Here is a 14,546-nt window from a genome sequence, read left to right as displayed (position 1 = left end):
AGAGGGTGCCAACTTGTCCTGGATCTAATCCCACCGCACCCTGGTCTCATCCCATCCAGCCTGACTAGTTTTGATTTTCTGACTTTTTAGCACACACTTTCCTTTTTTTTGACTCTCAGGGTAAGGGCCCTTGCTGTATCCCTTGTCAGGATAACATGCTGCAGTGACCTTTCTGGAAATGAGTCAACCTGGGAGCTGGCCTTACTCTAAAAGTAGAGTTAACCTCAGTTCCCCTTTCTGCTTCTCCATTTCCTCAATTGGAAAGTGATAACTCTGGACTAATGGATCTCTAAGGTCCCTTTCAGCCCTGACATTTTCCCATTCTGCAGCAGTTAAGGTAATCTCAGATATGTGGGTGACAACAGTGAGTTAGATCTGCTGGGTACTTCTTCTTACTGTGTATGTTCATCCTAGATTTTAAAAAGCAGCAGGAACTGGACTAAGTCAGTTCAGACAATGTCCCAAACTCCCCTTTTCCTGGCCCAGGAAAGTCGACACATGAGCATACTTAGATTTGAGAAATGGGAGTCAGATGTTAGAAAAGAGCTAATTAAATATAGTTTCAGTGCCTTGAATATGTACAATCATATCTACATTGTCCTCCTGATTGGAAAGAAGAATATATTCAAAACAGTTCTATGAAATGGCCAATTAAAAATGGTTCCATGCCGGGCACAGTGGCACACACCTATCATTCCAGCAACTCAGGAGGCTGAGACAGGAAGATCGTGAGTTCAAAGCCAGTCTCAGCAAAAGCAAGGTGCTAAGCAACTCAGTGAACCCCTGTCTCTAAATAAAATTTGAAATAGAGCTGGGATGTGGTTCAGTGGTTGAATGCCCCTGAATTCAATACCAGATACAAAAAAAAAAAAAAGTTATTCCATGTTGGTATTAGTAGACATGGCATGATTTTGGAAAGAATTCTCATCCTAAATTATGACTAAATATGTCAGATTGATTTTGTCTTACGTTGTATTCAATTTCCTAAGGTAAATCTATTTCCCCTTATAAATAATGTATACCATTGAAGATATCAAGGAAACCCAATCTAGAATTAGCCTTTTGTTGGGATGCTCAAGTGATCACCACTTGCAACTCAAAGTGAAGGTAACATATAAACAGTATCAAGGAGTCTACCAGCTTCAATCACATTATCACACCCTGGTCACCCCAAGTTGGCAACGTGAAGGGAAGTTCTATCTCTGGCTGTTCATTTGTGAGGCCTTCTGGGAAATGGTAATGATTATCCACAAATTTGCAAACGGCAGATAATAGTTGGAGGACTATGAGGTCCTGACATCCTTCCCAAGGTATTTTCTTTCTCTTTCCAACCTTGAAAGATTGGGGTTTTAAATATGGGATATTTCATGGCTTTTCTTTGCAGAAGGCAGCAGGTGTCTTTCCTTCCTAGACTTGACATCAATCTAACATCTTACTATTTCTCCTTATTTCTGTTCAGTGTCAAGACATGAAATCATCTTTCAGAAGACACCCAGAGAGGAAGCCGTAGGCCAAGAAGCTACAAGCCACCAAACAAGATCAGAAACCCCGTGCCCTTCATTCATTGGCTTATGTGAGCTTCTTGGAGTCACCCCTTGCATTTGCCTCTCAATCCCACTCTCCATTTTCCCAAAGCCTGATTACCAGTTCCAATTTACCTTCAGATCATCAGGGATGAAGACTTTGCGAGCTTTCTTAATCATGGGCTGTGGCTTCAGTTCTTCCTCAGAGAACTTGCGTTTGCGAGGGTCAAACATTTCCTGGCCAGGGATGCTGGAGAGGGCAAGATCTGCTGGATCTGGCTCATAACCCACCGGGACCTGGATGGTGTCAGGATCAATGGGACTTGGTGTATTGCGGTTTGCTGGCAACAGCTGACCTGGAACAACACAGGAGTTTAAAATTCATGAACACTGCAGGGAGACCCAGCAGACTGCTACTTAATGATACAACCAAGGTGAGTGGCAAGAGTCTCCAACCTGTATGTATGTGACTCTGGTGTCATTTGTCTTATTCATCTTCACCATGTTTCTGAGAACCCAGCAGGATAAATGCAGACTTCACTCATGTCACATCAGGCAACACGAAGACACACAAACACATGTTCGCACACTGGGCAGGGCAGGGAGAAACTCAGTTTAAAAAACACACATTCTTTCTTTCCTATTGCACATTCACATAGCTATGCATTAAATGGACTGCTGGCTGCGGTGGACAGAATAGCATGGTGTTTATCTTCAAGGTATCTTCCAGGTGAGTCCTGGGGAAAGACCAGTAATTAGCCAGTTAAGATAGAATGTAGGTGCTGGGATGGTTCCAGATGGCTCCTGTGGTTCCAGAGTGTGGGAAATGGTAACATGACACCATATGGGTTGGGGAGCTCACCATGGAAAGGATACTTGCCATAGCTGCATTTTGAGAGAGTGATTTGCAAAAAAAATCATTTTTTAGGAAAAACTGATAAGGCAGGGGTTTGCATTTTGATGACCTCCAGGAGCTGGAAGGCTGAATTCAAAGAAGAAATGGAGTTGGGAAAGCACACATGCAAGAGATGCGGCCACTAGCAAGGATGTTTTAAGAGGGCCTGAATGTCACTGAAGAAGTCTGGGTTTGGTGAACAGACTCAAAGAGTGTCATGAAGGAATTGAAGGAGGCACCCCTTGAGACAGATCAGATACAAGTCCACTGCAATAAACCATGCACCCATGGCAGTGGAGACAGCGAGAAGGGGTCAAGTTCAAGCATACTTAACAACTTAGAGAGGACGCAATGGAGACAATCTACCCTCCACTTGACGGTTGTACAGGCTAAACCACCGAAATGCACAAACATCCATGGAACAATGGGTTTATTGTGTTCCTGAATACGTCTTACTGGTGAAAGTGAACTTAATAACAGACCAACATGTTTATGCTGGGAGCTCTGAATCTTAACTTCTGGTTTCACCTGAATTTTACAATTGCTTCTTTCACGCCCAGAAAATAAATGAGAGGACCCAGCATGGCTATTGGGCTCATCTCCTCTTCATCCTCACTGCCAATGGTAGGTCACTATGTGAAGTACCCTTTAGGTTTCATTAAAAGCTACCCCAGGTTGGAGCAGAAGCCATTGGCTTGCATTCTAGCAAAACCGTGAAACCATGCTTTGTCTGTTTTTTTGGAAGGGCCTGGTAGGGAGCTTGCAAAATGAGTGCTCTGGGTGACCTTTCAGGTCCCCACTCTGCTTTGAGCTATTTGCAGCCTGCTTGCCAAAGAGGAAGAGATGGGCCCCGAGGCACTGGCAGGGGATGGGGATTTCTCATTAGCCAAGCTGCAGCTTAGCTCCAGCTTCTGGAGACTGCTGGGATCTGTGCTGGATGGTGTCAAGCTGGATTTGCTCTTGTGCTGCTTGACATTGCCTCAGAAAATGAACCAAACGGGGGTTTTATTTTCCTTAAAAAATTCTCTTTGAGCTTAACAACAGAACGACCTAACCGCTCCATCACTACGACCCCTACCACCACCCCACAGGCCAGCGCACCCTTCCCCTACCTTCTCAAGCATCTGTTAATACTTCCCAAATGCAACTGCTCCAAGGTACGACAAGATCCTCCTTTATACTTCAGGATCGTACTTTTATGCTATATTAAATATTCTTAAGCTTCACACACACACACACACACACACACACACACACACACACACTCATACCACATGGTCTTTCATTTCATCTCCACCCAACTCCTTGCCATGACACCAATTCAATGTTCAGCTTCTATAGAGAGCATTCCTGGGTTTTTGGTGCACTTCTGAGATGCTGAGCTATGACAGTCATTCGTGGTCATTCTAACAGGGACTTTCCCATTTAGGTAGTTCCTTCTCAGCGTTCTTTCTTTTTCGAGCCCTTTCCTCCAGGGGAAGCAGGTCCTCCCTACCTGCAGAATGGAGAAAACCTGACTGGACCACAGCCCAGGTAAAAATGGCTTCCCCAGTGGCAAATGCAGATGGCAAAGGACCGTGAAACAAAGCCAAGGCCTTTCTCTCCCCCAGAGACTCTGCTGCTGTCTTATTTATCCATATTTTCCATAGAATTACTTCTGCTGGACTCATCCCCCCCCCTTTATTCCAAAATGTCAATAGTGTCACTGGGATGCAGGCAGAGGAGCTTTTGTTATTTTTTTTCCTACCTTTTGTGGATTTAAAGCATCCTCATGTAAAAATTGTAGGTTTAAGAATGTGTCAGTACATTAACTTTTTACACCGCCAAAAATATCTCCTGCAAAATTCCAAGTGCAGGAATGTATCAAGAAAGCTAAAGTCCTAGGTCTTACTATTCTCCTCTCTCCCAGTCCCTCTCACATCACTTCTCAGAGGTGACCACCCTCAACCCACTTGGTTGTGAACCTCTCATGCCTTGGTTTCTTACACATAAGTGATTTAAGCCAAGTGGGATTATACTATCCACATATCTTAAATTACTTTTTCAATATACCAACATACCATATGCAAGTTCCCACATCAGTACAAATAAACTACCTTGTTCTTTTTTTAAAGGCTGAACAAAATTAATATGGTTTGGGCATAAGAAATTACCTAAGCATTCCCCAACTGATAGATTTTTAAATTATATATTTAACTTATATAATAGTATATAATATATGTAATATACAATAGACCTAATAGTTCCAACAGTTCTAGCTTCTCTTGGTTTTTTTGGTGTATCATCAACTCTCCCTCTAAGAACAGTCGTGGCTTCTTCATGTTTGTAATTCCTACATTCCTTTATAAAATTTTCAATCTCACTGCATGAACGAGGCTCTGCAGGATCTGAGGAGTAAGAGGCCATGAGACCAGTGACCCCTGCTTGTCCCACACTCCAGTGGAAAATGCTTTAATGCTTCGCACCCTGAAGTAGGAAGCTTTATTCTAGAATCCTAGTAGATACGGTTGGACAAGTTAAGGCATTCCACCCCTCCAGCCCTACTGTACTGAAATGATGTATTAAGTTTTCTCCAGTGCTTTTTTAGCATCCGTTAAGATAACCATGTGGCTTTTCTCCTGTCTGGGTGAAGTGTGAGCTTGGTGTTTTCCAGGGCTGTGTTGGAAAGACCCCCAGTGATACCCACAAGATCAACCCGGTTACACAGACTCCGCAGTTTATGGGACATTGTTTCCTTCTTCTAAAAGCATCTTGATGAAAGTCACTTCCAGAAGGACCAAGGAGGATTTCTGGAGGAAAGGGTGGAACAAAGAGCTTAAAGAAATCTGGACAGAGATTAGAACGCACCTTCAAACCCAGGGTTGGTCTCCACTTTTGTCACCAATGAGGTATGACTAAAACCTCCAAAGGGTACAATGGAAAATAGGATGTTCCTATTGCTTTCCTACATTAACAGGAACTTAGCAGCTCATGTTCAATTAGCTGATGAGGTAACTGTCATCAGTGAATGGGGACAGCCACAGTCTGCGTTCTTAATGTTTTTTTGTTTGTTTGTTTGTTTAATTTATGACTGCATCAAAGTAATAAATTACTGTTGTATTCATTACTCAATCCTCAAGGCTAATTGCAACCCTTCTGATGTGCTCCTTATTCAGGCAGTTAAATAAACAAAGCATTAAATTTGCAGCAGTCACTTCAAAACACATACCATAGTCCAGGGTTTATCACTGATTAGCATTAATAGGCGGAACATGATCCTACCACAAAAGGCCGAGAGAAGAGAAAATGGTTTTTTTTTGGGGGGGGGGGCAGAGGTTTCCCTTTAGAATTGATGGGTGAAATTCCTGTGATTTAAAATTTGCTGCCAGATCATTCTCTCCTGCCCATCTCTCCCCTCCTCCCCACAATCAGTTTGGTTGGTGGCTTGTCATGATCTCTCAGACCACAGAAAGTCATAAGGTGGGTGTGAAATAGCTTCTTTTACCCTCTTGGCATCCCCAGCTTTCAAAAGAAAACCACCATCAGGGCTCCTTGCCTGCTTCAGTGTAAAATGTCCCTACCTCTGAAAACATCTTCAACAGACTAGGAACCGACAGGCACAGAGGTACACACCCGTAATCCCAGCAGCTTGGGAGGCTGAGGCAGGAGGATTATAAATTCAAAGCTAATCTTAGCAACTTAGCAAGACCCTGTCTTGAAATAAAAAAATAACAAGGGTTGGTGATGTGGTTCAGTGGTTAAGCACCCCTGGGTTGAATCCCTGGTACCAAAAAAAAAAAAAAAGAAAGAAAAGACAAGAAGCTAATTAGCCTAGGAGACCAGGACTTAACAGAATCAATAAAGAATGCTCACATGTATACAGAGATTAATAAAATCTCATAAGAACATCCTAAGGATGTTGGCTTTCTGGACTACGAGGGCAGATTCAGTGGTGTCTATTCCAATGGCGAGACCTGTTTGTAATCTCATACAACAAGCACTTTGCAAAGGTAGCTGTGTCCTTACGGCCAAAGGTCTCATCCACGTCCTGTCCCCTGTGACCTTGCAATCTCAGGAAGAGCCTATTTCCCCATCCCTTGTATCTGGGCTGGCCAACAGAATGTAGCAGAAGTGACAGAAAGTCAGTCCCAAGGCTGGAACTAAAGAGCCTTCACACGTTTCTGCCGATTCTCTGAAGTGTGTCTGTCACCACCATAAACCTGCCCCATCTCGCCTGCCGGAGGAGGTAGATGATGTGGAGTGAGCCAATCTAGGTCAGCTAAATCACCTTCTCCCTGGACGTGTGAGTCCAGCCAAGGTCAGAGACACCTGACACACAGTTATTACAGATGAGAGAACAACAAACGCTATTTGTGTGTGCTCCTGAGTTTGTGTGATTGTTAAACATTCTCTTGGCAATGGATGACTAACCCGTGAGCTGAGCTACAGTATATGGGGTGATGTTTACAATCACATTTACATTAGAGCAGAATTGAAATGTGTACAGTTAAGCTGCAAAGTGAGTCATACTTGGGTTTGAATTCTGATTCTGCCACCTGTACATTATACCCTTGAACATCTGGGAATAAAAGAATCATAAAGAAGTGCCCCTCTAAATTCTAACAAAGTCCGTTTGGGAGAAAGAAGGGATTGGTGATCCCATCCTCCATTTTCCCCTTGTATCTCTGCATTCCAGTTTCGTCACATGCAAAAGAAGATTCGCATGCCTGCATCACTGTGTTGTGTGGGAGATGTATGTAGAGAGGTTGAAGTGCATAGCGCCATGCCTAGGACGTGATGGCGCTCAGTGCATGATCTGGACATCAACAAATGCAAAATACGAATACAATGATCAGAAAGACTTTGAAATAAATCATATACACTACCTCCCTTGTTTAAGCCAGCACATCCCTCCCCTGACTGCATCAAAGTAATAAATTACAGTTGTATTACAGTTGACTACTGTATGTCCTCCTGTCTTCCTTCCTTCCATGCACATCCCTATGGTGCTATGCAGCTACCAGAAGATATTCTACAAATGCAGACGCATGCAGGCCACTTCCCATAAGGAGCCTTCAAAGGCATTCCTTTGGCACACGTGATAACATTCCAGGCTCCCTCGGTGGCCTTCCTTCTGCTCCTCACACACCCCAAGTGTGACCATCCAGGCTTTAGTACTTAGTATTCCCTGCACCTACAACATTCTTCCACCTGTCCTCTGCCCGCTTGGTCCTTTTGATCATTTGGATGCCAACATCAATGCCATCTCCTCCAATCCTCTGATGTCCTTCTACCCCCACTCACCGCCAATCTAACACGTTTTATTTCCCTCACAGTATTTATCTCCATCCACAATGATTTTTTGTGTGTGAGACCTTCCTGACAAGCTCCCTCCACAGGCGTGGAAACTGCAGGGGACAGGGACCTTGTCTTATTTACTGCTGCAACCCCAGCGTCTAGATGGAGCTTACATGAGGGGGACAGTACCAGCTACTGAGTAGCCGAACACAAAGACCCCCACAAGCTGACAAGGACTGTGTGGGGACTGCCTTTTCTTCCTATTTTATGTAATTTTCCAATAAACAGCAATGAGCATTTCAAAATCAGAAAATGAAGACGTCGTTCGTAAATCCTGGACCTGGCTTCACATTGCACACGTCCATTCCTGCAGACGGTGCTTGCTAAACACTGCTGAGAGGAGACCACTCAGGCTGCTGGAAGAAGAGGAGGAGGCGGCACCAAAGAGATGGAGGGAAGTGGGGTGGAGGAAGAAAAGAAGAAAGCATCCAAGGGCACTGCTCTGCTGCAGGCCAACTGCTCGACCCACCCGGGAATTCAGCTGATGGACCAGGCCAGCCTTGGCCTAGAGGCTCCACCTCCAAGGGGCCACAGCAGCCATTGTCCCCTCATGTGTCAATGCCAGGTGGCAGGGAGTGAGAGGGAGGAAAGAAAGAAAGGGAGAGAGGAACCGAGGAACCAAAGAAGGACTGCAAGAATGAGGGAAAGAAGGAATAAACAGAGGGAATGCAGAAGGAAAGAAAGGCTTGAAGCGGGGAAGGGAGAGGGGAGGAAAGATGTGGGCAAAGGTTAAATTGGAAATGACCCTTCTGAACTCAGCAGATAGGAACCTGTCACAACTCTGATGTTTTCTTCTAAGTGCCCTGAGCATTCTATGGTTGATAAGCTGATTTGAAGTAAAAAAACAAATCTCTCTCACTTACTAACACACACACACACACACACACACACACACACACACACACACACACCTTTGTGTCACGTGCAGACACGGTACCCAGTAAGTGCCGGTCTAAGACCACAGAACAAACATACTGAAAGGCCCACTGTCAAGACGCCTTTGATCTCGGTGGCTCTGATCCAACAGCTCCCTTCACAGAGCAACAGGCTGTCAGCAGAAATAAGGGGAAAATATGGCGCGGAAACGCCAGCTCAAACCTCACGTGTAGACACAGGGAAGGGAGCCTGCTACCGTTTACTGTAAAGGCGAATGCTATGCAGTCCCGTGGGCGGGCAGGTTCCCGGCCCCCTGAGTAATCGGTTAGTAGTACTAGTGGGTTACAGGGTGAAGCCCTTCCTCCACCAGGCCCCCCAGGCCCACCATCTCACTTAATCCTCAGAACAACTCTACAAGGGTGGAATTATTCCTATCCCCATTTTCTGGATGTGGTCATGAAGGAATGGAAACAGATGGTTCAAGATGAGCTCAGAGATGCTGACTCTAGCCTTAGGATGCCCAACAGCAGAGGGAGAAACAGACGCACCTTCCGATTCTCTAAAACCCAGTTTCTACATCAGTCAAAGGCCCATGGCTGGGGCCCAGAAGCCTGCCCCTGACTCAAGGGCAAGCCAGGGACGGTCCTGCATCAGGACCTGGGCTCACACCTGCTGACCTGCGTGACTCTGAACCACCAGCCAGTTCCACCCAGGTCATTGTACCCCACATCTGTTGAGAGAGAGTGGAGGACAGAGATGTGAAGCCACCTGCATCAAGTCACACAGCGGGAAAACAGGAGGGGTGGGGTGGAGCTCTGTCTCAAACCAACCTGCCCCTAACCCATGCTCTTTCTGACCCATTTCACTTCCTCCTCAGAGGGGCAGAAGAGGAAGAAGAAGAAAGGGAGGGCTTTCCAAGTCCCTCATCTCTAGCCCAGCAGGTTCCTGGTCAAGGGCTGGTCCCTCAAAGATGGACAGCCTCCCATCATGGACAAGAGCCCCCAAAGGGCTGCAGGTAATCGGGCAGCCCGTCCTCTGTTCCTCTCCCCCTTCTTGAACCTCCTCTTCTCCTCCTGAATGGCAAATCTGGGCCAAGGGCAAGGGCACATGGAACAAAGCAACAGCTGACCCACAAGGCCAGGGGTCCTGCCCCTGAGACGTCTCACAGGCTGGCATGTGTGAGCACCTCTGGGTGCTCTGGAGAGCATGCCTCGCTAAGGGATGGGCGGGGACTCCTGGCAGAAACGGTCTGACTATCACGCTCTGTGAACAGGAAGTTGGCTTCAAAGGTCACTTCATGGGAGAGGAGTGTCTTAAATCTATAACCTTAAGTTATTATTAATATGCTGATTAATGTTTGGTTTGGGCTTGGGCAACGGGACAGCTGGAACACGGCTCTGAGGCTCTGCTTGGACCTGTCCCGTGGAAGCAGCAGAGTTCATCAGAAAACACGGACGAGCTTAGAATTCATCAGGGCTTTGCCCACACAGAGCTCTGTGGCCTGGGGCCAGTTCCTCTGCCTTGCAGAACCCTGTCCCCTCACCTTCCAAGCGGAGAAGACAAGACTCCCCACACAGGGGAAGGCCCCCTGGTCTCCTGCAGCCCAGACTTCCCTCGCGTCATACCCTGGCTCCCCTTTTCCTTTTTCTCAGCCCCAGCCAAGCCTGACTGACATCACCGAGCGTGACCCTGTGCCCAGGACAAGCACTTTGCCCCGGCGTTGTGCCTGAGTACTCAAAATGGCCCTGACTTGACTCGGCAGCTTCTAACTTGGCAGGAGTTTGGAACCGGATGAACAAGGCCTCTTGTTCCAAGGGCGTTTGTCATCACGCTTCTTGCCAGTGCTGTCAGCAAAACCTGCCTCCTTGAACCCACTGGGAGGTGAGACCAGAGGAGCTCGCAGCCCATCAGAAGTCAGTGCAGTGGGGACAGAATGGAGGTCAGGCAGGGCATGGTGGCCCTTTGGTCCTCCCACCATTGCCCTGGAGAAAGGGCAATAGAGCTCCCTCTAGCTGCTCTTCCCAAGAACCTCTCCCTGGACATGTGAGTGACAGGACATGGGGCCCATGTGGCTCTGTGGCTTTAGCATTGGCATCCTCCTTCCCTATAGCTATCCCAGCACCTCTGGGTGCAGTGAAGGGTCTGGCCAGAAGGGAGCTCACAGTGCCAAAAGTACGGTACCCCAGCGAGAGGTTCCCTTCAGATCTTGCAACCCCGGCTCCCCAGAGGTGGGTTTGGAAGGTTACACATGAGAAACGAGAGGCCCAGTAAGCCCCCGTCACACACCCCCATGCACACACCCCCATGTCCTGCTCCATACTCCACCCCAATGTTTAGAGCTCTGGTGAGACAAGATAGTGTTTCCTCTGCCCTCATGGGGAATGTGTAGGGGTGAAAGCTGGGGAATGGGAGGGTGTCAGGGAGCCCAGTGCTGGGTGCTCAGTCCTTCAACTGTTCTATGCAGCAGTATCCCTTCTTAGAGCAGCCCCATCCCCCTCCAAGGCTGCCACGGTGTTGGGTGTAATAAAAAAGCTATTCCAAGCTGCTGTGCACAACTCCACATGCTAAAGAGCAAGCCAGAGAGACAGCTAAAGGGAACAGAGTGGGGGCTCAAGTCCAGCATTCCCTTCGGCCCTCGGCAGAGCCCACTGTGCCATGCAGTTTGGCAACAAGGCCCCCCAGCTCTCCACAGAGGGGCTCAGGGGGGAGGGCCTTCTGTTTTCCATACCAGCATTGGGACTTAGCTGGACTATATGCCACACACCTATAGCCTTATTGTGCCTTCCCAGTGACCGTGTGAAATGGGTAGGGACAAATGGGCATGTTTGGCTTGTAGAGAAATTGAGTCACTCAACAATTTACCCAGCACCTCCTAAGATGGGCCGACTTCTTCCCAAGCAGGGAGACGTGCTCTCCCTTACCTGAAGTCTATTTTCAGAAAGCGGCTCTTCCCATTTTTAATGACAACAGGCACTACTTGAATCAGCACCACCCGGGGGTCCCCAGAGTCCCTTTAATCCTCTGAGTTGGTGAAAATGTGCAGGCCTATGTCATTTGAAACCTGCAGTTTTTAAAGTGCTGCCATGGCTGGTTATTAAACTGACTATTCTCTTCCCGGCTACCTTAAGTTTTCGATTATGCATCAGAGGAGAGAGTGAAGCAGGAGACTAAACAGGCGACAGGGCCTGCTGATCTTCCCTGTGAACTCAGGACACAAAGGGCCCTGGGCTCTCCCCAGCAACACCCTTCCCCCGCTCCTGCCACCCAAACCAAACTAAATAAAACGGAGGAAGAAAAACAGGATTGTTTTAAAGTCTGCATTTCCGGCTGAAGGTGAATGAACAGGATTCAGGTGTGTCTACAGTCTGGCTTCTCAAGGAGACCCACATAGGTTCTCACCAGTAGGAGAGTCTCCAAGTCAGCGCCCAAAAGCAAACATGCTTCTCCAAAGCCTCCTGGCCTTGGATCTTGGCCAGTGCTCTCTGATTCTCTTACACCACAGTTCACAGAGTCCCCAATGGGTCTGTGGATTGCCTGTCAGTCACAGCCTCCAGTCTTGCTGCCATTTAAGCCAATGTGCTTATATCAATGTATCCTCCAATTTCCTGCAGGTCCCCTCGGACCTGTGAACCACCTATTTCTCCCATAGTGTCTGGCTTTAAACTTTAACCACTCGCTCCCGCTCAGGCAGGATGGAGAAATGAGCCACGGACTGGAATCCAAAGGCCCCCGTGGTTATGGGAACCTTGGGGAGACTCCATGAGCCTCCGTTTGCACACCCTTTAAATAATGGCTTGGGACAATAGAAAAGGCTCCTTCCAGCTGTAGCAAGAAACTATTTGGGGATTCAGTGAAGGCTTTCTTTTGTTTCATATCCTATCACACAGGCCAGGCACAGGCCATCTCATGGGGGACTTGGACTACTGTATGACCTGCCCACCTGATCTTTCTGCCACCTTGCCATCCCTTGTCCCAACAGAAACACCAGGTTATTCTCCCTAGAGCATCTTCACCGTGTTCCAAAGTAGACAGCTTCCCACTGCCGTGTGGTCCAAACTCAGTGGTAGCTAAGGACCTCTACAATCAGGTACAATGCTCTTGTCATAGACTTTCGGCTCCAGCCAGGTTGGTCTGCCTTGTCTCTGGACACTCTTGGTTCTTATCTTCTCCACCCCTACTTGTCCACTGAGGTCTAATTTAAGCCCTTGTCCTCCTGACTATCCCAGTGTTGGTGATGGCTCCTGATAACTTCTCTCATACTTAATGCCTATGCCATTTTCTACCTAGTATATGCCAGCATAGAATTTATATCAGATTAAGTGATTCTGTAACTTTTAAGCAATGATCTAGTCTCAAACTTGATTGAGAATCTTTTCAGGCAAAGGTCAAGCCAAAGTCCTGTGCAGATGATGATTAACACAGGTTTGCTGATTAAAACATTCATTTGCATAACCAACTCTGATTGGGCACCTGCTCTGGGCTAGACTCTGAGAACAGGTAAATGAAACCCAAGCTCTGGGAGCATGCAGCCTGGAGGTGGAGACCCGTCCAGGTGGCAAAGACATAATTAAGAGTGTGGGGCACTAAGTGCTATGAAAGAGCTTTGCCCAGGGATCCAAGGGTGGGAGTTCAAAGGTTGATGGCTAAATCCAGATCTTTGGAGACAGTGCGTCAGGAAATGCCTCTGAAGAGGGACTTGGCATCTTGGCCAAGTCTTGAAATTGGCCAAGCAAGCAAAGAGATGAGGAATGATGAAGGTAGAGGAAACAATGTATGTGAAGACACAAAGACATGAGAGAATCTGTGCACCAGACAGAGTACTGGAAATAGCTGACGGTTGAAACCCAGAGGCAAAAAGAGGAGTAGAGCGAGTACTGACAGCAGAAAAGCAACCACTTAAGATGTGCAGCTTTGACCCTGGAGGAAATGGAAACCATTGCTGAAATCAGAGCTAGGGCGTCTGTTGAATGACTCATCTCCAGAAGACTGTGAGGCCACTCAGCAGAGGTGGGTTCAGAGGAACCAGAATGGGCCTCAGTCACATCAGGGACAAGGGAACAGGTGGGTTCCAGAGTTATTCAAGAGGTGGGAGCAATCTGAGTATCAGCCAACTAGCTCTGGGGAGGAGGAAAGGGCCAAGGTTAGCCTAGACATCCGGACAGGGGGTGATGTCAGGAAACACAGTGGGGTGAGCACAGGAGGAGGAAGAGAGCGCTAAGCCTCCGTGGACTCCTGATGGAGAAGAGGAGCTTGGATGACAATGGCCACAGCTTCATGTACAGATCTTCACTTTAGAAGAGTAATGTTAACTGGACATAGGGATGTGACAATCTTGAGTTCTCTCCAGAAACAAATACAGAGCGAGGAAATCAAAGAAAATGCCCTGGGGACACTGACACTTTAGGGACAGGGAGAAGAGGAGGACTCTATGGAGGATAATTAGAAGAGGCCAGAGAGGTAGGAGGCAGACCAGTCTTTGGACAAGCCAGAGAAATGGGACTCACCCAAGAGAGGTCCTCCTAATTTGCATGGACAGTCATTGTACTTCCTAATCAAGTAGCCAACAGTCTTATTACCTCCATTGAAGAAATAAGAAACAATAAAACCAAAGAGATTCAGTACGGCACCTAAGGTCAATAGCTGATGAGTTGAAAGAACTTATATTCAAAATTAAAGCTAACTTCAAAGCCCTGACGTTCCTTCTATACTTCCGCTCCCACCCACACAGGTCCACTCGCATCAAAGATGCCATTAATACAAAAAGCTAGTGTCTAGAAATTTCTTTCAAGCCACACTCACAGGCCCCCTACACGAGGCTGGCATGCTGGGGTTCTTACATACTTTTTGTGATGTGAGGTGTCTACTCTGCATTCTCTGGGGGGATATTTTGAGAGGTGATCACAAGATGGTCTAGG

The 14,546-nt window shown here is 47.1% G+C and overlaps 2 protein-coding genes across 8 annotated transcripts in view; one reads left to right on the top strand and one right to left on the bottom strand.

Moving 5' to 3' along the window:
* Mmd (monocyte to macrophage differentiation associated) overlaps positions 1-7,235 on the top strand; it is a 137,206-nt gene extending 129,971 nt beyond the window's left edge. For 2 of the 4 annotated variants that reach the window (XR_013436135.1, XR_013436133.1), the window contains 2 exons: positions 1,460-1,957; positions 2,495-7,235. The gene's annotated coding sequence lies outside the window, so the exon portion shown is untranslated. Of the gene's footprint in view, positions 1-1,459 lie in introns of all 4 variants that reach the window. The other 2 variants (XR_013436134.1, XM_078042276.1) reach the window with 2 other exon arrangements.
* Hlf (HLF transcription factor, PAR bZIP family member) overlaps positions 1-14,546 on the bottom strand; it is a 49,550-nt gene that overhangs the window by 5,709 nt on the left and 29,295 nt on the right. For all 4 annotated transcript variants that reach the window (XM_005321603.5, XM_005321602.5, XM_078042275.1 and 1 more), the window contains exon 3: positions 1,659-1,879. In XM_005321603.5, the coding sequence (XP_005321660.2) occupies positions 1,659-1,879 (221 nt within the window). The remainder of the gene's footprint in view (positions 1-1,658; positions 1,880-14,546) is intronic.

This window comes from Ictidomys tridecemlineatus, chromosome 3, assembly GCF_052094955.1.
Source record: "Ictidomys tridecemlineatus isolate mIctTri1 chromosome 3, mIctTri1.hap1, whole genome shotgun sequence".
Taxonomy (NCBI): domain Eukaryota; kingdom Metazoa; phylum Chordata; class Mammalia; order Rodentia; family Sciuridae; genus Ictidomys; species Ictidomys tridecemlineatus.
The sequence above is the reverse complement of the archived record's forward strand: the minus strand, read 5'-3'. Positions and strand labels throughout refer to the sequence as shown.